Genomic DNA, 25781 nt, shown 5'->3' with positions numbered 1-25781 from the left:
GCATCAATGTATCTCACATTCAGCAAGTTGATTCTTGAAGACGATTCGATGAGGGCAAGACATGATTCTTCCAAGTTTCTTGGATCTCCCATCAAGAAAAGACACCAGAATGTGAATGTGGCTTCCAGTCCAGTCACAAGATCGTGGTACTAAGACGCTAGTTAACCCACGTCGCTTCCGTTTTTTTTTTCGCGAAGCCTCCCGAGTAGCGTAGCGTTGAGGAAATCAGACATAAAAGTCACGGTCATGGACTTTGAATGTGAGCAGAACCAATCTTCATCAACTGAACTGAACTAACCAGCATCAGCCAATCGGTAGCTCTGATTTACGCTGTGGGATGGCTTTTTTTATTTATGTTTCTCGTTTTTATCTGCTTTGAGACAAAGTTGTTTTGTTTTTATTGTTATTATGAACTTATTTGGTTGCGGATCGGATTGATGGAAGCTGCCTTTTTTTTGGGCACAGTCACTGACAACGTTGACCGAATTCGATGACATTCAAAATATACTTTTTTTTATTTGTTTGTTGGGATACAATATTTGGGGATCTTTGGGAGACAAACTACAGTAATAAAATACTATGTCAGTTTCAATTTATCATAATCGAGTTTATTTATTTTTTTAAAAATTATACATTAAGCACGAAACTTAACTTCTTTTTTTCTGGTCTCTCATTACAGGTACGTTCAATGCAGTTTTTATGGAATGTGTTATGATCAAAAGTGAGTAACACATTTGAAATATCTAATTAAAACGGAATGGTAAGGTGTGATGAATGTTTTCCTGACACTAGATGTTTTCAAATCAGTATCGAATTTTGAGTACGGCGAATGCGCCAACATCTTTGTTTCGAGAAGAACGCGTTGAAAGTTTGACAGCTCCATAAGCTCCCAGCAAGAATATTATTTGTTTCCTTTATTTCTCAAAAACCAAATATCCTTAGATAACTTGATACAATCAAAATGTAGGTCTTCGAACGTATTTTTGCACCAAGTTGATTACTCAGTTTGTTTACATTTGGCGCATACGCCCTATTCAAAATTTTCTACCAAAATTAATATGATCAACTATTTTGTCCGACTCTCACCAAATATAAAAGATTATTCTGGAGAGGATTATTTTACAATCGGTTCGCGCGCTAGCATTTGATGTGGACTTAAAGGTTTAAACACATGTTTTCACGTTTTGAACGTTTCTTGGAAACATTGTATTTTTTTACAATATTTCAATGTATCGAACGCAAGATGTCGAACAAAGTCTGCGGGAAAATATCAAAATATTCTTCAGATTTGTAAATTCTATCAATTTTTTTAACCAAACACCTTCCTGCACCCAATTGACAAGGTTTGGAAGAATGCACAATCGCATTCTAATGAATTAAGAATTTCAAAATTTATTTTTCAACTTTGATGGACCATAACTTCTATAATACTCAAAATAACAACTTCAAACCTGTATAGTTGTGTTAATCGAATCAAAATGATATTATATCACTGAATCAATAACTGCTATTTTCATTTAAAAAGTCATGCATCAAAGGTTTAAGAAATTATTTTAAAAAAATCAAATTTCTCCCTCCAATTTTAATCAAATTGAGATAAACATTTTGAGAGTCGGATAAAAAATTCAGTGTGACAATTTAGATTATTATACCAATTACAGGGCTGGTAGCGAGTCATTTTTTAGTGACTTAGTCACTTTTTTTGGGTCAGTCACTAAAAAGTCACTTTTTTCATTATTTGGTCACTAAAGTCACTATTTTCCGAAAAATGGTCACTTTTATCACCAAAAGTCACTTTTTTCACCGAAAATAAACCAAAGTAATTTGAATTGCGCGTGTTAATATTGACGGTAGTAACGGTAAATTACTTGATCAGTCAGTTAGAAATTTTTTTCGCCTCCGGCGGAATTTCGGCATGAATCACCCTTGGCTTGAGACATTTCGATCTATGACATTATTTGACGTTCATGAATTGAAACTAACTTTGATTGTAGTTTTTAATTTTTAGTTCAATCAACCTTTTGTATTGGAACTCAAAACTTGATATACAAAAACCCTATCTCGTCTTTAGAATGGGTTTTTATTAAGAAGTGTAACTAAGTTTGAGATTGAAACGAACCATTTGTTTTTAATCTTTTATGTCATAACAAATGTTATGTTGATATGAAATATTCTTTTAAAAAACAATGTCATACTCAATTTTATGTCGTGTGTTTTGTTCTTCTAAATACTTAAAAAAAGGGTTTTAAAAATTTACACAAGGCCACAAAATTTGCATTTTTCTTAGGTGCAATGAATTTAAACGGTAATTTCAACTAATTTGGGTTCCCCGTATCTAAATATGTATGCAATATTTCTATCAGCTTTTGTTATTAAAATGACTTGAAAATAATTAAAAATCTTTAGAGAAGTTTCTGCACTTTTTTTTTTACAAAAACTCAAATCAAAATCATTGAATCAATTGATGAGATTTAAATAGAATCAGGTTTTTTTACACTTTCTGCTGTGATGTCAAAAAAACTTGTAATGACATTTTTCCATAATCAGTTATCTATCAATGATTGATTTTACTAGTAATAAACTCTTTATCACCAAAACTAAATGTTTTCGGCCGAATTTGACAAAATTTCTAGTTTAGGACACTATTTACCAAATCAATAATTTAAAAAAAATAAGCACCAAAATGGTTATAGTTAAACATGTTTATTGAAAAAACTCTTCATAAAATGTTTTTAAAAACTAATCTTTTTTATTTCCATATTGTTTTTTCAATCTTCAAATAAATTTACCGAATTTTACTGTACAGTTTTTTAAAACATTCATTGTAATATGTTTCCAAAATTTTGTTTATCAGTCTTTTTTTAGTTTGTGTGTTGAACATGAGTGACAAACGGAGAAAACCTTTTCCTTTTCAATTATTTATTTGTTGTATTGTTATTATTTTTATCTAAATTTGCATTTCAAACCCACCCTCCCCCCCCCCCCCCCCCCCCCTAGACGGGTCCTTCGCACGGGCCTGATTTGGTCACATTTTTTGTACTTCAAAGTTACTTTTTTCGTTCTACATAGTCACAATTTGGTCCCTTTTTTCGGTCCTCAAAGTCACTATTTGGTCACTTTTTTCAAATTTTGGTCACTAAAATCCCTACTTTTTCATTGTCAAACCGCTACCAGCCCTGCAATTACAAAATTCACCATCTAGCACTCAGCTTCAGCATAAATAAGCATTCTAAAAAGATAGTTTAAAACAAAAATCTGTTTTGTTAAAAACAGGTTTCAGAAAGTTTAAACAGAATAAGATTCATCAGAATCTGGTCTCAGAATTGCAGAGGAAAACTTAATATCAATGAGTTGCAGCTGACATCAAACTTCAGCCTAGCACCAGAAATTCAAATTTAAATTCCAAATTTAAAATGAAGTTTTGAATTATGATGTTTTGAATTATGAAATAGTTGTTCAATCCAAAATTTATCGTTCATGGTTATATTTCGGTGTCGAATTAAGAAGGCGGAGCTTAATAGTAAGTTTCAAACGGCATAATATAAACACATGTCTAATCAAATCCAAATCATAAAAATTAAGAAGTTTCCACTATAAATAGCTAGGTTGTGGTCTTTCTTGAACTTAGACATTTTTTTAGCACAAAAATAAAACAAAAAAATTATTTTTGTATATTAAAACCAGGAAATTCATATAACCTCAATCGGAAAACCCGGGAATAAACCGAAAATTTGAAAATGGAAACTCACTGTTCAACACTGAATTGCATAAAAGTTCTTTAAAATGGATGTCCGTGCTTTATAAGAACACGTATGGAACGGTATCCTGAAATTATAGATGATGGCTGTAAATACCTAATACCTAGGGCGTAAAACGTTATAAAATGTGAGGTAAAACGTGATTATCAGAAGATGAGATGCGTCGTGTGCCGTTAAGAGAGAGACATGAGATGTGATAAGGAGACGTGAAACGTGAGACTCGAAAAAAAATCGAAACAGTTTAATTAAAAATTAAAAACTAGATGATTTATAGATTTGGCAAACAAGTTTTGCTGAGATTAAATGATATGTTGTTTCAATACAACTCTTTCCATTTTATTTAATGAGAGCTCTTATATTATATAAGGAGTGTATTCGAAAAAAAAGCAACACTTTGTTTCGTGAATAACTTTTGAATGCGTGGATGGAAATTGATTAAATTTTCAGTAAAGCTACCTAATGTAATGTAATGTGTACGTGCACAAAATTTGGTGACAATCTGTCAAGTGGTTTTTAATATAGCGTCCAATAGTAGACTTCATTGACAAAATTTGTTGGGCAGGATCGAGAAAAAGTCGGAAAAGCCACAGTGAGAGACCCAAAAACTGCTGGAAATCAACTATTCGACCAAAGTTCAAATGGTAAATCGAGGACTCCTTTCCTAAGGGACCCAAAAGTGAGCTTAAATGTTGTTTTCTGGAAGGTTATGAAGTGAGAGAAATGTGAGAGGTGTTTTCAAGATCAATCCGAAAATATGAATGAGGAAGTAATAAGAAAAGTCGTATTATTCTGACTGGTTCGTCTAGCTAACTTATAAATAGGATTGGCTTCATTTCTACAAAATAGAAAAGCTGCCTACCGGTAAAATGAACAAAATACGGTGGTCAAATCGTGCGCAAAATGTTCGAACTGCATGTAGAGACTAATATTTTGAAAAATTTCGTAATGGACAGCAAAACGAACTCTATAGCGGTCATCTGGCAGGTTTCTAACCAGAAACATTCCGTTGACAAGTCTCGCCTGTATTTTCCGGAGAAAAACAAGACCAAACAATTGAAAAATTCAATGTCTAGTGCTTAAAGAGGTTAACGATCTGCGAAAACTACAAATTAATCATTCTTTCATATTGATTGGCAGGATGAATGGCTAAAAATTTTAAGAAAATTGTCTCCAAATGCGACCGTTTTCTCAGCAAAGCTCTTTAATTGGTCCCACAAAGTTTATACTCGGTTTAAGTTGGATCTGGAACCGTTCCATTACGCAAAAACGGTGGTGGAGTAATAAAAAGTTAAATATGTTGTTTTCGCTTCAGGAAACAGCAAACGTAGTCAATAATAGCCTTGAGTTGAAAAAAGGTGAGATAACGTATTCTGTTTTTGAAGCTTGACCTTCAAAACAACTCAAATTTGGTCGAAGTTATAACAAATTTAACCGATTGTCCTTCTTCAATACAAAAACAACATATTTAACCTTTTATCTCTCCATCATCGTTTTTGCGTAATAACAAGATTCCAGATCCAACTTAAACAGAGTATAAACTTTGTAGGACCTATTGAAGCAATTTGCAGAGAAAACGGTTGCATTTGGAGCCCGTATTTTTTGCCATTCATCGTGTCAATCGTTATGAAAATCTGAATAATTTCCATAGATCGTTAGCCTTCTCAAGTACTAGACATTAAATTTTCACTTCTATCTCCTTTTTTATCTCCGAGGAATACAGGCGAGACTTGTCAAAAAAATGTCTGGTTGGAAACCTGCCAGGTGACCGCTTTTTGCTGTCCATTACTGTCCATTTTTCAAAATTTTTCCTCTCAAGCAGTTCAAATATTTTGCGCACGATTTGACCACCGCGTATTGTTTATTTTACCGGTGGACAGCTTTTCTTCCCTGTAGAAATGAAGTCAGGTCTATTCAGGGCCGGATTAAGCCATCGGGGGGCCCGGGGCAATTTTTCTCGGGGGCCCCTATGATTGGATTTTTTTTTTCAAATGCTATTCCAGAGAATACAAAACATTTTAAACGTGTAAAAGAACTGGATATGAGCTCAGTTTACAACCTTCAAATTGTCATGTTGGCTGCATAGAAGATAGTTTCTGGTACCTACTTTCAAATAAAAATGGTTAATTAATCAGGTGCAAACATTGCGGGAGAGTTAAGACATTTTTAAACAATTAATTTTTTGATTTGAGCTGCAAAATGCTGAATTTAATTCTCTTTTTTTTTTTTTAAATATCCTTATCACGAAAAAATTCTATGATTTAGAAACATTACCGAGCAGATATTTTAAATGATTTTCATTTCATGATTGATCATCTGGTTTGTAATTCATCGAGAAATTTTTACCTCATGACAATTTGGAAGTATCATGAAGATTTGAAACATTGAAAACAAAATTTAAAAAAATAAACAAAATAATTAATTTAAAATTCCATGGAGATACAGATATAAGAGTTTAAGAATTCAAAACTTTTAATCAGGTTATATTCAGAACCAAAATTCAGTGTCTCAAATCTAAATTGTTATTTCAAATCAAGTTTTGAGAAACAACATATGAATTAAATAAAAAAAAGTGATTTAAAGTTACATTCAGGGCCAAAACAGAAATTGCACCAAATGTGAATTTCCATTTTATATCTTTGGAACAAAAAAAAAAACGTTTTCATGAAATGTTTATGAACATGATTCTCGTCAGATAATAAATTTGTTACCAAATCGTTATTCTAAATGTGATAAAAGTTTCATTCGATGCCCTCAAAGCCAAGGAGGTATAAGTGCAAAAATGATCGATTGAAAAAAAATCAGATTAGAGATTATATGTTTAAAACGCAGAATCAGCTATCATTGAAAAAGTCAGATAAGGAATCCAAATGAGTTTAGTACCTCAAAAAAGAGTTCCTCCTGAGTTCTCAAAAATCAGAAAAAACAGTGAAACTGAACCTCAGTAACTGAAGAAACAACACAAGACTGGAAAATCTCAATAAATTGAATCTGGAAAAAGATAAGATTAAAAAAATTGAAATATTCAAGTAAAGAGAATCAACTCAATGATATTTGTAACTTAACTATGAGATCATTTTTATAATAATTCGAGAATGATCATTTGGAAAATGCTGTGCTGACTTCAGGATATTGACTTCAGTAGATGATAAAATTTTGGTTAAATCAGTTGAAAATGTTTCATTGCGAATTTCAAGTCTAAGACCAAAATTGCGATAGACAGTCAATAAAGAAAATCTGTACTGTTGATTGGTCCAATTTAGACAACTACAATTTTTTTTAAAGAATTTATTTTCAAAATGGGGAAGAAAAAGGGCTGAGAATTTATAAACCAACGGAAATTTCAATAATAATGATCGAAAAGTGAAAAGTTATAATAATAATATGCGGTATTCACCCGGATACTGCACGGGTAAGATTCTTATGCTTAAATGTTTATCATAAAGTTTCTCTGTTCTCTCTTAGCACAGTGAGCCAGTTTTGGCGAAATTAGCTGCTAGTTTAGTGCAGTAAGCATTACTTGGAAAGTTAAAATAATAATTAACATTATCATTGTGCAAGACGTTCGTATGCAATGAAAATGAGGAGACGTTTTTCTTAATTTTTCCTGTTCTGTAAAGAATATCCCGACTGACATATTTCGATAAAGAAAATAAACATTTGAGGTGTTTTGCCTCATATTCTTCTTAATTTTTGTTACGAATTCGGTTTACAATATAATTTTTAAAATTCAATACCGAGATTTGATATTCTTAGCTCGCAAAATGCAGGGAACTTCTTCACTGCCCCTTAACTTATGCAAGAGAAAAACTATTCTAGACATTATTTCCCGGGGGCCCTTTTAGTTGATATATTTCAAATTGTGATTCCGATTTTGAAGCTTTTTCATAGATTTGTAAAAATTGAAGTAGTATGATTAAAGGAATGTTAAAACTTTTTTCCCTCGGGGGGCCCCCTGAGCCGGGGGGCCCGGGGCAATTGCCCCTTTTGCCCCCCCCCTTAATCCGGCCTTGGGTCTATTTTTAAGTCAGCTATATGAACCAGTCAGAAAAATTTGATTTTTTTATCACTTCCTCTATTCATATTTTCGGATTGAGTTTGAAAAAACCTCTCACATTCCTCTAACTCAGTGGTTTTCAAAGTGGTCCCTACCGCCCCCTTGGGGGCGTTTAGAGCTTCTAGGGGGGCGGTGAGCGCAACTTTGAAATTTGGGGGGCATTGGATGGGCTCAGGGGGGCGGTGGGATAATTTTAAAGTTCACATTTTCTCGAATTACAAAACAACTTAGAATTTAAATGAAAACGAGTACGTTCAACGCCCAACAATGAAACGACATTGAAGAACTCTGAAAACCAAACCAAACTCTGAAAACTAGGTTAATTACAAAAATATCTGTTAGTTAACAGAGTTATATATATATATATGTGATTTTGCCTCCGCAGGTCTCAAAACAGACACATTTTTTATTGTGATATTTCTATATTCATCTGGTTATGTAAGTTATTTTGGGTAATACTCAAATGCATACATTTTGGATGGCAATACTTGACATTTATGATTTGTTGATATTTAATTCAATTGATAAAAAAGTGATACTCTGCATTTTTTCATGATTAAACATCAAAACTTATTCGATTTTTTTTTCTAATGTCCAAATCCATTTGTTAGAACCTATGTAAAATTTTTAGACCCGTAAATACTGCTAAACTTTAAACAGTTATCAAATTTAGTCAACAATTTTCGTAAAGAAAAGTTTAAAATTTCCTTTTTCTTTAATCTTATTTGAAATTCATCATTCATTCAAACCTTTGTTCATAAATAAATTACTTCATCAAGAAATAAAACTATGCATTATACTTTTTATGCTATTTCATCGAATCATCAGTGATTGTTTTGCGAACAATAATGGCAAATTTAATTGAAAAAGAATTTGGTTTACCAAAATTCAGATGGGTGTTTAATTATTACATTTTTTTCAAATTCAATTCAAGTTTTGGTCCTATGATTTATTTTTTTTCAATTTTTTTTCTCGAGGATTGAAGCAATTTATTTTGATGAATTTTAAGTTCTGTTATGCTCTACAGTTGATAGGTTATGTGTTGGCTTTTCAGTCTCCTAAAATTAATTATAACTCTTTTTTTGCGCTTCATTAAACCTTTTCAAATTAAACTACAATAAAATGTCCGAAATTTACGGTTTTTTAACGACCTCAACATACATTTTTTCTAAAGAATTTTTGAAAATTTGCTCAGGGGGCGTTGAGCTCGGAAATTTAACAAAAGGGGGCGGTGAGCGAAAAAAGTTTGAAAACCACTGCTCTAACTTCATGGAATCAATAATCCTCACTTTTACTCAAATTTCAGCACACTCTTGGGTCCTTTAAGACTTCTTAATGAATTTACCATGTGAACTTTAGCCGAATAGTTGATTTCCAGCTATTTTTGGTTCTCCCACTGACACTTTTCTGGATTTTTCTCGTTTTTGCCCAAAAAATTGTTTTCATGGACGTTATCCAGTATTGGACGTTATCTCAAAAACCACTTGACAGATTGTCACAAAATTTTGTACACGTACAGTGTTGCAATTTTTTCGAATACACTTCTTATCTCTTATACAAGGCATCGATCCCTTCTTTCAGAGAGGAGACGAGAGAAAGATGGAGACTTTTTTATATATTTTTCGCATAAGTTGAAAACTATACTTTTGGCATGGAAGAGGAGGGGAATTCCATGCAAATAAAACATACATTTTTGCATAACTAAAGTGCTTTTGGAGCAAAAGACAGAGTACTCATTTGAGATTTTAAACAATGATGGAAAAAACAAATTTTAGATAAAATTTGGAAAACAGAAGAAAAAAACATTCAAGAAATTTAAAATTGATCTTCTAAGTATTGCAGTTCGAAGCTGAAGTTGTAGCTTTCATTTTAAAGAACAATTTGGAAGTTATAATCTGATGAACTAATAAAAATGTAGATAATTTTAAAAGATGTTGCAAAGCATACCGTGTCAGCTGGTCTAGAATAAGTTGTTATTAGCTTATTTTGTTGTCGGGAAATTGCAATGTATAGCACTGCCTTGATCCAAATAATTTTTCTTCGTGCAGCATTCGCCGGCAACTGTTTGGCGAATTGAGAAGACCTTAACTCTCATTCGGAGCAGGTTTTGTCGACCTTATCAGGCCCAGGAGTGTCAATTTAATGCCAAATGTTCCCGGCCAGCAACAGCAACACGCAACAATAAGTGTTGTCCAGGTCGACGTTTAGGGGTTATACACCATTTAGAACGAAGTACAGAAACCTAATCTATAGACACTCAGAAGACTTATCGATACACTCGAAAGAGTTCCTGGAGGCACTTGAAAAAACCCTGAAGATACTCAGAAAATTCCTTTCGGCATTAAGTGAGTTTTGGCAGACACTCGCAACTATGAGTATGAGATACCGATGCGATCAAATGCGGCCATGAAGATCCCATTAAAGGTCCCTCATGGAAATGTTCCTAATAACACTAGAAAAAGCTCATGTTATTGGAGTTCGGAAAAGCTCATTTTGGCACTCGGAAGAGTCTCTATGAGTCATCAGAAAGTTTTGGTAAGCACTCAGTTTTCCAAGACACTCGGAAGTTGCTATAGGTACCGTGAAAAGTTTCTCAAGGCACGTGTACAAAATTCGAGGCAGTTCTTATTAGCACTCAAAAGAATTCTTAAAGCCACGCTTGAAGGTTTCTGTATGCTCTTAAAAAAGTCCCTGAAGAAAACGTTTGACTGGCATTGGCTGAAAAACGTCTTAACCCTGCGTTTCATAAAGTAACAAATTAAGACTAACAATAACATGGATTTGTCACTGTGTGAACTATCAAGAAAGGTTCAATCATAAGCGATGGTAAACTTAAGTGAGCCATACTGCATTTCAGCCAGTATGACTCAACCATGGAGCTCACACGGCGATCAACTATCGATATTTTTTGTTGCTTTTTATTTGCAATAAAAAATGATGATGGTTACAAAACATCCGGAACTCGACTGCGATAGTAATATAAATATCGTACAAATCATTTTGACAAAAATACCAACACTTCGGTTCTGCCAGCAGTTTACGCTGAGTACAGTCCCGTGCAATTAGAAATCAACATGAATTGACGTTTGTCGATGGATAAGTTTTTTAATTTAACATTTCATTTTTTTAGGTTATAGTCAATTTCATTTCTCGAGATTTAGAATACCAGAATAGAACCATGACTATACTTTCATTTGAGAAGCTATTTTTCAGTTTCAGTATTGTTGTGAGTTTCGCAAACTACCGAAACATTCCTTCATATGTTGACCATAACTTAAAACTTCAAAAATAAGTTGGACCATGCATTTTGAGTGGTACTTTCGTTGACCGCCACTGTACGCATCGGGTGTTGTTTCCACCCAGTAAAGCAGACGGTCCCGAATGATTACATCCTACTGGACCGACCAGACCAGACCAGACTGATGGCCCCCGGGAACCGGTTTGGCCACATTCGAATGAAAGCGAAAAGTTGATCCTGCCAGAGGCCCGGGCATCTCTCCAGCAGCAGTAACCGGCCATTCAGTCAGATATGTACGTAGAGAGGAGATCTACGATGGTGATGATGATGGTACTTGGCGCTACGCTACGCAAGTTAAATCATCAGCCATCGGGCATTTTTTTCTGCTTATTTTCTTCTGCCACCAATTTTCTCCCATTTCGCATGCTGGAGCTGGTTTGATTGTATCCTCCTACAGAGTGTACAGTATGCAGATGTGGAAAGTGCCGGTAGGCGACGATTGTTCCGACCATTATTGCCTGGTGAAAATGTACTTGCAAGATTGTCTGAAGTAAGCCAGGATTAAAAATATTAAAGAGAAAACGTATTCGTCATAGTCATAATCATAATCACTTAGCAGAATCCGATGATGAGATGGATAAGCTTGGTTTCTTGCGGATTTTATTATTTTATTCTCTTGGGAAAAATATGAAGGCTTCTGAAAAATCTTCCCTGCGCATTGGAAAAAGTGCCTGAAGACAGTCAAAGGCACTTGGAGTAATTCCTGTAGGCACTCTGGAGGTCTTCAAAATAATCCCTATAGGCACTCAAAATTGTTCCTGAAGACACTTGGAAATATTCAGAAAAGTTTTTGAAGGTATTTGGAAAAGTTATTGCAGGCACTCGGAAGAGTTTATGAAGGCACTCTAAAGAACCATTTGGTGCTCGGAAAAGTTCCTGCGGGCGCTTCGAAGAGTCTGGAAGAGTTTCTGAAGGTTTTCCGATAAATTTCTGTAGACTTTGGGAAAAAATCCTGGACGCACTCAGCAAAGTTTTCGAATGCACTTGTACGAGATACTGAAGGCATCCGGAAAAGTTCCTTTATGCACTCGGATCGGTTTTCGAAAACTCTTGGACAAGTTTAGAAAGTTCCTGACGGTATTTGGAGGAGTTTATGTAGATACTCTGAAGAATCACTGATAGCAAACTTGAAAGTTCTTAGGTACTAGGTGTTTTAAAGACATTTCACAAAGTTTTTAAAACCCTCGAAAAGTTTGTGTAGGCGCTCTGAAGAGTTCCTATTGGTATTCGGAAGAGTTCCGGGAGCCTTCTGGAAAGTTTATATAGACACTAGGATGAGAAACTGTAGGTGCCCGGAGGAGTACCTGAAGGCACTCGGAAAAGTTCCTTTTTAGTTGGTGACCTCCAAGGCAATACTCATAGACGAGACCACTTTCAGCAAAACCTTTCATCCTTACAACCTGACGTCTGAACTCTCCTCTAACGACTTGAGACCCGTAATCTACTCGCAATGACTCGAGATTCCCACATTAACCTTTCCTCTTCGCGACTCGAGGCCTGATCTCTTCTCTTACGACTCGAGATCCGACCCCTCCTCGCATCGACTCGAGATTGACCTACACATACCTCTCTTCTGCACGACTCAAGGCCCTATCTCTCCTCTAGCGACCCGAGATCTGACCTCTCCTCGTAACGACTCGAGGTAACCACTTATACCCCTCCTCGTGTTGATTAAAGGCCTGGTCTCTCCTCTTGCCGCGACTCGAGACCCGACTTCTTGTCGTAAAGACTCGGAGTAGACCACACAAACCTCTCCTCCTGAAAACTCGAAGTCTGACTTCTCCTCTACCGATTCGAAGCCGGACCTCTTATTTTCAGGATTCGAGGTTTGCCATCTTTATGCTCGTCGTGTGCCGATCAAAAGCAGCTTATCCCAGACTCGCGCCTCTCACAGCAGACGCGCAGACGCCGAAGACGGCATCCTACTCCGACTCGAATGGCTCACCCGGCATCGAGAGCCACTCTACCCGTGAGTATTCGGAAGAGTTTTTGTAGGCACTCAAAGGAGTTCCTGTAGGCGGAGAGCTTACAAGCCCTCGAAAACGAACCTGAGAAAAACGAAAACGATGAGTTCCTGAACATACTCAAAAGAGTTGCTGAAGACACTTCAAAAAGTTCCTGTAGGCGCACGTAACAGTACTTGAAGGTAACCGGAAGGCTTCCTGAAGGCTTTGAAAGAGTTCTGTAAGCACTCGGAAGAATTCCTTTTGACGGTTGAAGCACTTGGAAGAGTTCAAGCAAGCCCTCGAAAAAAAATCCTATAGGCTTAGAAGGGTTCCTGCCTGTGCTCGGAATAGTTCTTGAGGACACTGAAAAAAATTGTATGTGTGTATATTGGAAATCCACCATGGGTGCACGGATTCACCGCAGTTTCTACCTAAGTATGTGATTACTTACATGTATTATTTAGATTAAATTGATCGAAAATTCTCCAATGCAGTGCTCAACATACTCGATCCCCATCGAAACACATGTTGCCTGTCGGCCACTTATGGAATTCGAACCCAAAAATATTCTTGCCAGCACTTATGAGGACACTGGATAAAGCTGTACTCGGTAAAGCTTTCGAGGCTCTAAGAAGAGTTCCTGTCTTGAAAAAGTTTCTGTATGCGATCAAGAAAGTTCATGTAGCCACTCGGAAGAATTTTTGTAAGCACTCGGAAAATTTTCCGAAGACACTTGGATAGTTCTTAAAGATATTCGAAAATTTCCTGAAGACAATCGGAAAAATTATTAAAGGAACTCGGCTTAAACTTGATGTTGTTTAATGTCAAATTAAAGCCGGTCTATTAAAGGTTTCTCGCCTTCCGCTGTATACTAGTGTGAAACAAATGTTTTCCAGTCTTTTGCATACCAACTGCAAAAAAATCAGTTTCTAAGACAAATTACTCACCGCATGGTTAATAAATCCTGCTAATAAGCCACTAAAACAAAACGAAATTGCTCAAAAAAAAAAAACAAAAATAAAAAGAGAAAAACAAATCGGCGGCACCGAATGGCTACAACGACGGCCAATGTTTACCTTTTGCTTCCATACACTCACCGAACGAGATTTGATGCTCTTTTTTGTGCAGTGTGCTGCAACGGAACAACTGGTAGCACAACTTTTCCTTTCCGTGGATGAGCTCAGTTGATTTTTGCTTCGGAAAAACTATTGACGATGCAACGGCAAGAGCAAGAGCCGGAGCCCAGGCCAAGTGACCAAGCACCGGACGAGTGCACCAGTTCCATCACCCCTGAAACGTCCTCGCCTTGGCCGTCGTTGGCGTCGTCGACGTCGTCGTTTGTGCATCGACATAATGCAACTACCGGAGATGGGTTGGTTAGTTAGTTGCTCAGTTAGTTAGGTAGGTTCGTTTGCAAACACTCGATCGCACTTGAAATCATCGGTCAGTTGTCCCGTGTAGTGAAATTATGTAGGATTAGTTCCGAAGATGATGTTTTTTCGCCGTTTTGTAGCAGCAGTGAAATCGAAAGTTACATATTTCCGGTGAAAATGGGCTACGAACCCGTGGGGATCCTTTGGAGACCGTGCCTCGATTATTTGGATTTGTGTAAGTTGGGGAGCGAGGATCATTCTGTTTGAGTGGAAGTGATCACGAAAGAGAAAGTGCATTATGGAATTTTATCTAATAACGAAAAAAATCAGTGCCTCAAGTATTGTGTATTTTTAAATGTGCTTTAAACTAGTATCAATTATTCGGGATATCTAGTAGAAAGTTGACTTATTCGATTTCAGATTATCCCTTTTAAACTGATCTATCATAACATTGTCACATTGATGCCGCCTTTGTGTTAGTTCATGTGATATTTGAATTAATCCGGTATTATTTCTGTGTATGTGCTGATGACAACAAGAACCCTCGTTGGTGTCATATAGCTGTAGTATCAGTAATGGCGATGAATGGTGTTGTGTGACTTCTTTCAACGACGATTCGTGAAAACGAAAAAAAATAAACATCACTTTGGTATTACTTTTCACCAAGTGGTTAATTTTTTTTACGCTTTGTATTCTAAGCCACGGAAAGCGATGTTTGCTTCTCTGCATCGATCCACCATCGTTCTTCGATTTATATCCGCTACGCCCTAAAGTTCACATGGAACCTTTGCCCATAATCCCAGTCAAAATCCTTTGAAAGTGAAGGACGAATACTCTCTTAGTATGTACTTATCTGCCCTCAAACGAATTCCTAGTAAAATTCTGAAGAGTTACGAAGGCTTTTTTTAAACATCGCATACATTATGCACACATTTTGCGCAAAATAGAGAGGAATTCATAAAATAGAGAGTGATAGAGAGAAAATCGAGAGGAAAGGTTTAACAACCTTTATCTACTAAAATTTTGATCCAATGCCAATGGTCCTAAAGGTTTCTTGTAGGCACTAGATTGTATGTATCTGTGGACACTGCTAAGAATTTCTTGAGGCACTTGAAGGGGTTTCTGTTCGGACACAGGAGATTCTTGGGTCCTGCACTGTTCCTGTAAATATTAGAGAGAGAGAGTTCATGAAAAAAATGTGTGTTTTGTGAGAACCCCGAAGAAATGCAAGGTTGCAACTGTTGCTGTAAAACCAGAGAGAGTTTCTGAAAAAATGGAAAAATATTTGTAGGCTCTCGGTGTTTTTGTGAGAATCCCGAAGAAATGCAAGGTTGCACTAGAACTTCGTTAAAAGCGTAAAACTTCCCGTAGACTAGTCTAGACTAGGAAAAGTTCCAGATGTAATTCAAAAAATTATTTGAGGCATTTTTGAAAGCTCTTATAGGCACTTGGAAGAGTTACTCTAGATACTCTAACTATATCATGTTTGCATTCAAAAGGTCTCGTGAACTTATACGACTTTTTACAGATAACAAAAGTCTTGATACTCCTTAGGCATTCCTCGTCTACGAAATACTCTTTTCCCTACGATGTGGATATCAACTGCAGGTCATGTCTTATCCTCGCATCCTCACTACTATATAGTAGAAAACGACAAGACGGAGATACTTAATTGCATTTGACACCGTTTCGGAAAGACCATGACGACTCTTCCGGCAGCGTAAACGACAACTACGAAGACGTAACGTAACGGAACGGAGTGCATACAAGGCACTTTGCGCGACATTCGTCCATATTCCTGTAGCACTTTACTGGTTGCAGATTGGGGGTTATCAAGCACATCGACTATCAAAGATTCACTCTATCATCTATAGGCGCCGCGCCTTTCAAGTTGGACTAATACCACTTGTGTTCAGTGGTTGATCAAACCGATTCTTAGTCGAATAATGACTTCAAAGGCACGAATCCCGCATTGGAATTTCTCCCTGTTTTATTACCTCTTCCTTGGGCTCAGATTTAACTGTGTGCACCTTCCGTAGTTGTTAAGAAATTTATCTGTCAATTCTTTGTAACTTTTGAGCGTTGCCCGCTAACGCATCACGTGGATCATGCCACCTGCACGATTCCTTCTGATTACCTGGTTGTTCTGGCCCAAATCTCAGCTTGGGATATCTCTAAATGACCGGGCAGATTCTTAAGTGTTACCGGTGATTTCTCCGCAACTTTATCTACCTGACACTTTTTACAGACACGATTCACCCCTCTTGCTCTGCTGGGGACTGTGGCTTCCTTCGTCATACTCATTCATCTTGACTCTCTGGATGGCTTCAGTAGAGCGTGCAACTCATGGTTCACTTGGTGCCTTTTTTTATTAGTTGATCACCCAGGTGGTAAATCCTTTTTACAGATTGCATTCCAATGCAGGGCAAGCCCCCGCGTCTACCCAGTATGCTACGCCATAAGGCATCTGTCCATAATTCACATCCGGACGGCTGTACCCATGATGGGAGACCAAGTCCGCGCTTCTGCGTTCATCGGTTTACTCAGTTTCGAGTCTAAACTCCAGCGGGGCTTTACGAAAAACTACTCGGATGATTCCCGGCGAAGAAGTCATCCTACACTAACTCGAGTGACTCACCCGCCGACGACGTGAAGTCACTCTACCCGAGAGTATTTCGCGGCGTAAATACTCTTCTCCCTACGAGTTCGACTGCGAAGAAAGTCATGTCTTATGCCCGCAGCTTCCGTCGTGGGGAGCGCATTCTACTCGGATACTCCATGGCGGTGGAGGTATCCTACACAATCTTCGCGACGTACCTAGCAGAAGGTGAAGTCTTATCTTTGTATGTTTTACTGCTAGGACCGGACGCACACTACTCGAAGGCCCCCCGTCGAAAAGGCATTCTACTCCGAACGGAGTCCGGCCTTCCTCCTTCCTTTGGCTGCAACCCTAGGCTTTTTGCCCGCCATGTGCCGAATTGAGAGCAGCTTATCCGAGACTTGTGCCTGTCACAGCACACGTACGGCTCTTTTACGCTTACGACTAAGATGAATCCCGACGGTGTGTTGACATCCAACCGGGCTCGAGTGTCTCACGCGACGGCAACGTGAGACTACTCTACCCGGGAGTTTTCCGCGGCGTGAATTCTAGAGGAAACCCCCTATGAGTTCGACTACGGAGAAGGTCATGTCTTATCCCCGCAATCTCCGTCGCAGAGGGCGCGTTGTTCTCGGATAATCCGCGACGGCAACGGAAGACACACACACGCGCGACATACCAGGCAGGTCGACATACGCAGTTTTGGACACACACTACTCAGATGCTCTCGGCGAAGGAGTCAGCCTACACCGGTCGCTGGTGCTGGTTTCAACTCCTCTGCAGGGCATCTCCAAACCGATGGTGGTACTGCATGAAGCATTCGTGACCAGTCAAGAACTGCGTCATGCAGAAACCCTTCTCTCCATGTCTCCGATCCATCCAAAATCCGACGTTAGGGATCAAGCGATGGGTCCACCGGCCGCGTTCCGAGCTGTCCCACTGTTGTTGCCAGTTGGACATCGAGGCCTCACTGGCATGTTTCCGCACATCGGGCATCTACCTGTGGGGGCCTTTCGCCACAACGTCAGCCGCTACCAAGGACACTGTTCGGTATGCGCTGATAACTCGCAGGTTCATCAGCCGCTGCACGCTGCAGAGCTCAAGGCTGCAGCTCTGCATCCCAAAATGGACGAGGTCATGCCCGCCTTCTGCTGCTGTAGGCTTAGTCGACATGGGCCTTAAACCCAGCCGGTCGTCGATCATTATCCCCAAGTACTTGATCGTACGCTTGGATTCGATCGCGCACGATCCAACTGCAATCGTTCCTGATTGTGCTGAAATCAGGCTTGTGATCAGCACCATCTCGGTATTGTGGTGAGCCAGACGCAAGCTATTGGAGCGCACCTTACTTTCCACCTTCTCGATCGCTACTGTGGCGAGTAACTGGAACTCTTCGGTTGATCGGCCCGATGCCAGGAGAACCACGTCGTCGACGAATCCCACAAGTCTCACTCCCGTGGGGAGATGCAGTCTCAGCAGTTCGTTGTAAACGCTGTTCCACAATAGCGGGCCTAATATCGATCCATGTGGAATCCCTGCCAAAACACTCACTGTTTCCAGTCCCGCAATGGTCGTATAGTGTAGTTGGCGGTTACGGAAGTAACACTCCATCATTCCCTGTGGTAGATCCTTGTATGGCCTACATACCCCAGGTCTACGTTCAGCCTTGCTAGGGCTTCCAGTAGAAGTTGACCCGTGGGGTTTGAAGAACGACTACCCCATTCTACAGTCCACGCGTTGATGCCCCGCCCATGACAACGGGGCTTCTACCCGTGAGACCTTCAACGATTTCAATCCTGCTGACTTTTTGGGTATCACGAAGCCTTCTTCTTTAGCCGACACCACCTCTTGTATGGGGTATCTTTCTGTAACGAATATCGCGGCCAGTTTGGAATTATCGGTTACCCAATTATTGCCATCCGAGATCCTGCGATACGGGTCTGTCACTAACGCCACGTCCAACTTTTCCTCGTATGCCATCTGCCGCAACATCTGGTGTGCTTAGTGACAATGGTTGAGATTAAGCTGAACTGTTCCTATCCCCGCGGAGGTGTAACTGTCGCCTTTTGGAAGACTACCTAGGGTTGCTGGGGGATTGAGCCACGTCTGAGTTCAAGGATCATCTCATCGCAGCGTGTCCAGCGGATTCTCCTCACGTCTTAGGCTCCTTGGCCCACCAGCCTATCGCTCGTCTTCATTTGGCCGAGGACATCGGCGTAGGTTCCTTCCAGTGCCTTAACCACCAACGCCTCCCCATTAAAAAATGTGGAACGCTTCACGATTTTCGTGTCACCTTTGCGCAGGGGCCATGAGAATCTTCTCTGTATCGTTCCAATTTTAGCATATATCCAGCCGAAGCTAAGACACTTGGTGCCTCGAAGTTGCAAATTAGAAACCTGTGTGTTTTAACTATGTGTGTAACATGTGTGTGAATAAGAAACTAGCAATTACTTTGATAACTTTTAATTAGCTCGAATTCAGTAATGGCAGAATTTGAACGCATGTGCCTTATTAGCTAGGTATGAAAAAGTTCAAAGCCACATTAACTTTAGACCGGCTCCAGAATAAAAATATTTATGCCAATCGACTTAGAAAACTACTTGAAGTATTGCTTGTGCTTTAGTCATATCGACCATATTTAAGAGCCTATGATTCAAGCTTTTTTTAGCTATGGAAGTTCGTATCTAGGTTAGAATGACGCATTCAGGGAAACTGCATTAATTTTAACCAGGGTATCTTTTACTCAGCGAAATGTGAACTTTGGATACTCCTGTTTAAGTCATGATGACTTTTAGGAGCTTTGGTTACATGAACTATTTTACGGAAACAATTCGTTTTGCTTAGATGCGTTTTAGAAAAATAAGTTAAAACACCATCTTATTCTAGCCTAAATCGATATAAAACCTCTTGATGAAAAAAAAATTGATTGTGATCAAAGCTTGAAGCTAAAGTTTGCCAAATAAATACAAGGGATTCCCCGAAATTTTAACCAGTGGGCTTTGATAGAAATATGCATTTTGATGGGCCAAACAGCTAAATAATTTTATGGGATATTTTTATCAACAATTTCCATTGTCTTTCAAAATCTTTCATATCTCTGCAACTCTATGTATTTCATTTTGAAATATCATCAAACTTTTCAATCATCAGTGGCTACCTAATACCGAACGATGCAATTTATTAAGATTCGGTCGTTAAGCACTCCAAATGTTGGTTTCCTGTACACGAGCAACTACTTCCTTCGACCGAAAACTTTTCATGTGCCAAATAATCATACGAATCAGCGGCAGCAGCGGCCCGATTAATTTCTTAGCTAATAGAGTAATTAAACTGTTAGCACCGGAGCCGAGCACGCTTCATTTTTCATCAACCATTAACAATAATAATAACATTTCCGAACCATAGCTCTTTCTCCATCTGCTGTGGCTCTGTTTGAGAGGTTTCCTATTTTTTTCCTAGCCAAAAGATTGTTCACATATTTCTTCGCGTTTTGCTTGCGTTGTTTGTTGGTATTCTGGTGCAGTTTTCAGATTTAAGAATAGCTCGCGCCGGGCGTCGGAAATAATCGTTCTCTGGCCGCATTCCCCGGCACAGAATGGCCCCGCCGGAGATCTATGAGCACTTGACTTGACTTGACTGTCTATGGCGGTGGATTTCAGCTGAAAGCGCTCCGGCTCTGAATAGTTTGCATTGTTGTGCTCTGGCTAGGCACATTAATTATTGCCGCGATTTCGTACCTCTTAGTTAGATATGTATGAACTGGTATGTATGTGGCCCAATGATTCGTAGAATGTTTCTTTCTTCGCGTGCCAAAGGGGAAAAGGACGGATCTAGATCAACGATCACGGTTTTAATCGGAATCCAAGCGATCGTTCTGTGGGAGCCGCCAAAGTACCGGTATCTTATAATTTAAAAAATCTTTGTCCGGCCGTAAACAATCGAGAATTGATCAATCTACGACATGGAGCTCGGGATCCAACCACCCGATCTTCTGGTAGAAGGGGAGTCGATTTAAGCCCTAAGATAAAGCAGCAGCACTGTAATTTCTAATTTTGACGCCCGCCTTCAGCTCCTGGACAATTAGTAGTGGAAACAACACTTCCATACTTGTTGCTGCAACCAAAAATGCAGCGGCATTCGCTTATAAAACCGTGTCTTTTTCCCCTCACTAACTGTGTTCATGTTAAGCGAACGAACAGCCACCGACTTATCTTGGACACCGCGTCTAAGAGCGCTTTAGATTGCACATGTTGGCCAGTTTTGCTCGATTTGACCGACACTAGGTGGTAGCAGCAAAACTGATCAACAGGTGCCAAGGTAAACTAGCTAGCTGCTGCTGCCGATGAGTATGTGATTAACTATTTGTCCTAACAGGTCAGGCCAGTGGCCTTTTCGGAAGACTGACTGGTTGCGAGCGGCCTTTCTGTCTTGACTTGTTTGGTTAAAGTTCTTTAGGCGAAAAAAAAATGCAATAATCGGTGTCGTGCTGGGTGTCTAGTAATTGAGGGTTTGATGTTGGGGCATTTTTTCTAATACGAGTGCGAGTTTTTTTTAAAGGTAATTTAAAGAATTTGAACTTTATATTAGAGACCTTTGAAACTTGGAGGACCAATTTTTATTTTGAAGAACATATCACTGTATTGACATCATTTTTGTTCTGGAAGTTCCCTGAACTTGAAATTGCCATACACACTAAAGTGGTTCATAAATAGGACTATGTTTGGGAATATAAGCCTTGTGAATTGAGATCGTTTCTCGGCATGCCAGAAGGCCCCATGCTAAATTTCAGCTTATTTGGTCAACTCTAAGGGATTGCTCAACGACCCTGAAGTTGATATGGACAATTGGCTTCATTTGTTCTATCAAAACCGCCAAATCCACTTTTTCGGTTCCAATTTATTCACATGCATCGATTTCTCTACAGATTTGTTTTCTGATCTACACGTAAATTTACACAATTCTTTCGAAGACCGTAAGATAATTCGAGTTACGACAGAAAAGTTATTAAGCGTAAATAGTAGAGAGGTTCATATCTCGCGTTGCTTTGATTACGTCGTATGAAACTTCTTAAGAAATCACAGAAAAAGTTATCAAAACCACTTTAAAATTTGTATTTCCCATATAGAACATGTTGTCCAGGCTACAAACATTCTAAATGGAAAGAAGTTGCTACTAGCTATGTCAGTTTCTGTAATTTTTCGTTGTTTAAATTTTGTTTTATACGACGTAATGAAAGCTCACGCGAGATATGCCAATCTCATGGGTGGGCGGTAAAAACATCGTTTCACGTTGAATGAGACGATGAGGCTATTCGGTTTTATTAATAGCATACCAAGAATCGACGTTAATTAGTTGATATAATTTTGAAAATTTGTAAATGGATCGGTAAAAATTTTCAATCAACATTACTTTTCACATCAAAAGCTGATCAAATCCAAAAAAAAGATAAACAATATGTTTTTGTTTCTCGATGAAAAACGTTCCACGGGTAGGACAAAAGGCTGCTGTTTCGAGTTAAGGGCGTTTGTTTGAATTTCTATATTGCATCCAAATGCAAAGATCAATGAAGTCTCATGAGATTTGGGTAGTTATTAACGAATTTCGTATTTTAAATTCGTAGTGTTCCGAGCCCCTATATCTCTCAACTCTCAAGTGATCGGAATATTGAGGCCTGACCTCCATCGGCCTGTAACCCATTCGACCTTATTTGTTTTCTGGTCTAACGGCCATATTGATCGAATGCCCGTACCCCCGATTTAAATTAAAGTTCTTGGTCCTAAGGATGAAGAATTCTTATGCACCATCTCATGCTCCTCTAAATGCAACGAAATATGTGTAGTGAAGTTTCGTTATTCGATCTATTTTCATTTTAAGATGCTTTAGATTCTTATTTGAGATAATAACACTTTATAAGCTGGATTGATCAAATTCGCAGTACTTCTCAGCCACATGATATTACCAGGTTGAGTTGCTGAAAGAAAAAGTAACCTTTTAAGGTTAAAATATTCAACATCACTGGCTTCCAAAGTTTCAACATTCGTCATTACAATTACGAATTTTCGAATCTCAAACGCAACGCAACGCATCGTTTTCTGCAACCTTCCCCATCTTAAAGTGTCATTTATTGTTATTATTTAATCTTCTAAAGCTATAAGGATAAATATGACCCGGAAGGCACATTCAAATCACCATTACTATGTACTGAAGAACTGAAATTTTTGAGAAACCAAAAATGTTCTAGGAATAAATCATCAAATTAAAGAGAAAATACTTAAATTTGAGTTTAGGAAATCGGTTAATTGAAAAAAAAAATGAAATACATCGAAGCAAAACTAAAATTAAGTGTTTTTTTAATAAAGATTTTTTTTCCTACGATCCTAAGATTTTCTCAAAAATCACCTAAGGGGGATTCTTTTTATTATTTTTTCGAACACGAAATTATTGCGACACCGGAAAGGTCATGCCAATTTCCTTATAATGTTTAGAATCAAACCAAAATTTTAGGATAGTTTTATACATATATTGACTTCAAATATCAACAGAAAAGTTAATCGACGGAGCCTTGAGTGTAAAATTGGACGCATTTTCACTTGATGCCCTCCATCAAAGTGTCTTTACAGTTTCATCCGGTAGCAGTTTCTCAGTTTTTTTTTTCATTTTCTTAGCATGTTCTTCTCGTCTTTGACTATCTTCTTGCTCTTTCGAAGTTCCTCCTTCGTTATTGCCCAGTACTGCTCCACCGGGCGCAGCTCCGGACAGTTTGGCGGGTTCATGTCCTTTGGAATAAAATGGACAGAATTGGCCTCATACCACTCCAGAACAATTTTGAACTTTTAGAATAGTGGCATGATGCCAAATCTGTCCAAAATAGTGGAGCTTCATCGTGCTGCTGCAAGAACAGCAAAAGGTGCTTTTCGAGGCACTCAGATTTTTAAATCTCGCCATTCACTGTGTTCTTTGTCACGAAAGGCTCGCTCCTCAGTCCGCTAGAGCAGATGGCCTGCCAAACGAGATATTTGGAACTTGCTCTTGCCGGTGAAAAACTCCAAACCCGGAATTTGCTTAAAATTGGCTTTTATATACGTTTCGCCGTCCATCACACAGCAGCCATATTTTGTCAGCATCTTCTCGTAGAGCTTCCGTGCCCGAGCTTTAGTCGTCGATTGTTGCCGCTCTTCGCAGTTTGGGAAGTTCTGAACCTTGTATGTATGTAGTCCAACTCTCTTCTTTGTATTTTGGACGTAGCTCTGCGACATGTCGATCTTTTTAGCCAAATCACGACTTGAGACGTTGGGATTTGCTTAAATCATCCGCTTCACCTTTCCCTCCGTCTTCTTTTTCTCCGGTCCCAGTTTTCTTCCAGCTCCTTTGCCGTGGTCCAACGCCAACCGCTCCTGGAACCGCCTCTACACTCTGGAGACGGTTAAATGTTGAATGTTCAACATTTTTCCCAACTGCCGGTGCGACAGGTCAGGAAATTCCAGGTGTTTGGAAAGAATTTGTTCTCTCGACTCGCGTTGGTTCACCTCCATTTTCTTTTAATCGAGAAACACGACTTCGAGTTTGACAGCATGTAAACAATACACATCAATGAGAAAGTGTGCAAACTTAGTTGATTTTTAACCCAATGGTAAAAAGGTTAAATTGTTAAATTGTTAAATTGTTAAATGTGTCGCAATAATTTCGTGTTCGCCCTTTACAAGTTCGACTGCGGAGAAGGTATTGTCTTATCTCCGCAGATTCCGTCGAAGGGAGCGCGTTCTAATGGGATACTCTGCGGAGGTGGAGGTATCCTACATACAGTGAGCGAAATAAGAATAGCACCACTATGTGTTTTGCTTGTTAAAATATCAATGCTTAAAAAATGCGAAAATTTTCTTCCACAGTTTGTTCTGAATTGCTTAACGGATAAATCAAGCATAAGTTTACTTTTTTTGGACGTAGCAATTGGCGTTGAGAACCGAAAATGTGAAAAAAGGGTGCGAAATAAGAATAGCACCACTTGAGTTTTTCAACAAAAACAAGATTATTTTTTCAAAAGTTACTGTGTAAAAGTGAATAATAAAGCTTCTACGAATTATTTGAATTGATAACTGCATTTTAGGAGTTTTCCAAAATTCCAAAGGTTTCAAAAGGGTGTTTTAAAAAATGCTCCTCTAGCGTTAAGGAATTTTATATATGAGCCTTAAAACTTTATCAAACTGCTTGATTTCTTCATTAACATTCATAACTATGATCCAAATGATGAAACATAGATTTGAGGCTGAGTTTGAATCCAAAAAGCAGGTTGGAATTCAAAAATACTATTATTTTGTAATAGTCAAACACTATTTCTCTAGTTTTAAGTCATAGATGGCAGCACTATCTTGCCATTTAACCAAATTCATGCCCATTTTCGAATATCTGGGATTAATTAGGGAGTGCTGGATTATTTTGGTCAAGAAATAAATACATGTACCGTGTGATCGCTTTAGAAATTCTAAGATCACTAAATCCAGAAAAATTAGAATTGTATCAAGGTCACTAAAAGTGATTTTTTTGGACCGATTATCAGAATAAAGTTATACTTTGCGATGGAGCTTGATGGAGCCGACGACTAGCAGTATTATTGATATGATTTGCAATTGAATCGGAAGTTGAGATGAGCAGGAATTTTTTCGGTTGTACATTTTTGTGCTGGTGACTCTTTTGCAAATCCGGAAAAGCTTTCTGCAGCGTGAACTTTCACAAAACTGTGATGGGAAAATATCTCA

At 38.4% G+C, this 25781-nt stretch overlaps 1 protein-coding gene and 1 non-coding gene across 3 annotated transcripts in view; one reads left to right on the top strand and one right to left on the bottom strand.

Annotated features, from left to right (window-relative positions):
• The window catches only part of LOC129758094 (tyrosine-protein kinase CSK), a 129985-nt gene that overhangs the window by 74379 nt on the left and 29825 nt on the right, over positions 1–25781 (top strand). The window contains exon 1 of one of the 2 annotated variants that reach the window (XM_055755538.1): positions 14515–14664. The exons of the other annotated variant lie outside the window; for it this stretch is intronic. Within the exon in view, the coding sequence (XP_055611513.1) occupies positions 14607–14664 (58 nt within the window). The 5' untranslated portion in view covers positions 14515–14606. Of the gene's footprint in view, positions 1–14514; positions 14665–25781 lie in introns of those variants that run through there. 2 annotated transcript variants of the gene reach the window in all.
• LOC129758831 (U6 spliceosomal RNA) lies at positions 19288–19391 on the bottom strand. Its single transcript, XR_008740079.1, has one exon. It is a non-coding gene; the product is annotated as a U6 spliceosomal RNA (small nuclear RNA).

Source organism: Uranotaenia lowii, chromosome 3 (genome assembly GCF_029784155.1).
Source record: "Uranotaenia lowii strain MFRU-FL chromosome 3, ASM2978415v1, whole genome shotgun sequence".
NCBI lineage: Eukaryota > Metazoa > Arthropoda > Insecta > Diptera > Culicidae > Uranotaenia > Uranotaenia lowii.
Note: the sequence above shows the minus strand (reverse complement) of the source record. Positions and strands in the feature narration are given on the sequence as shown.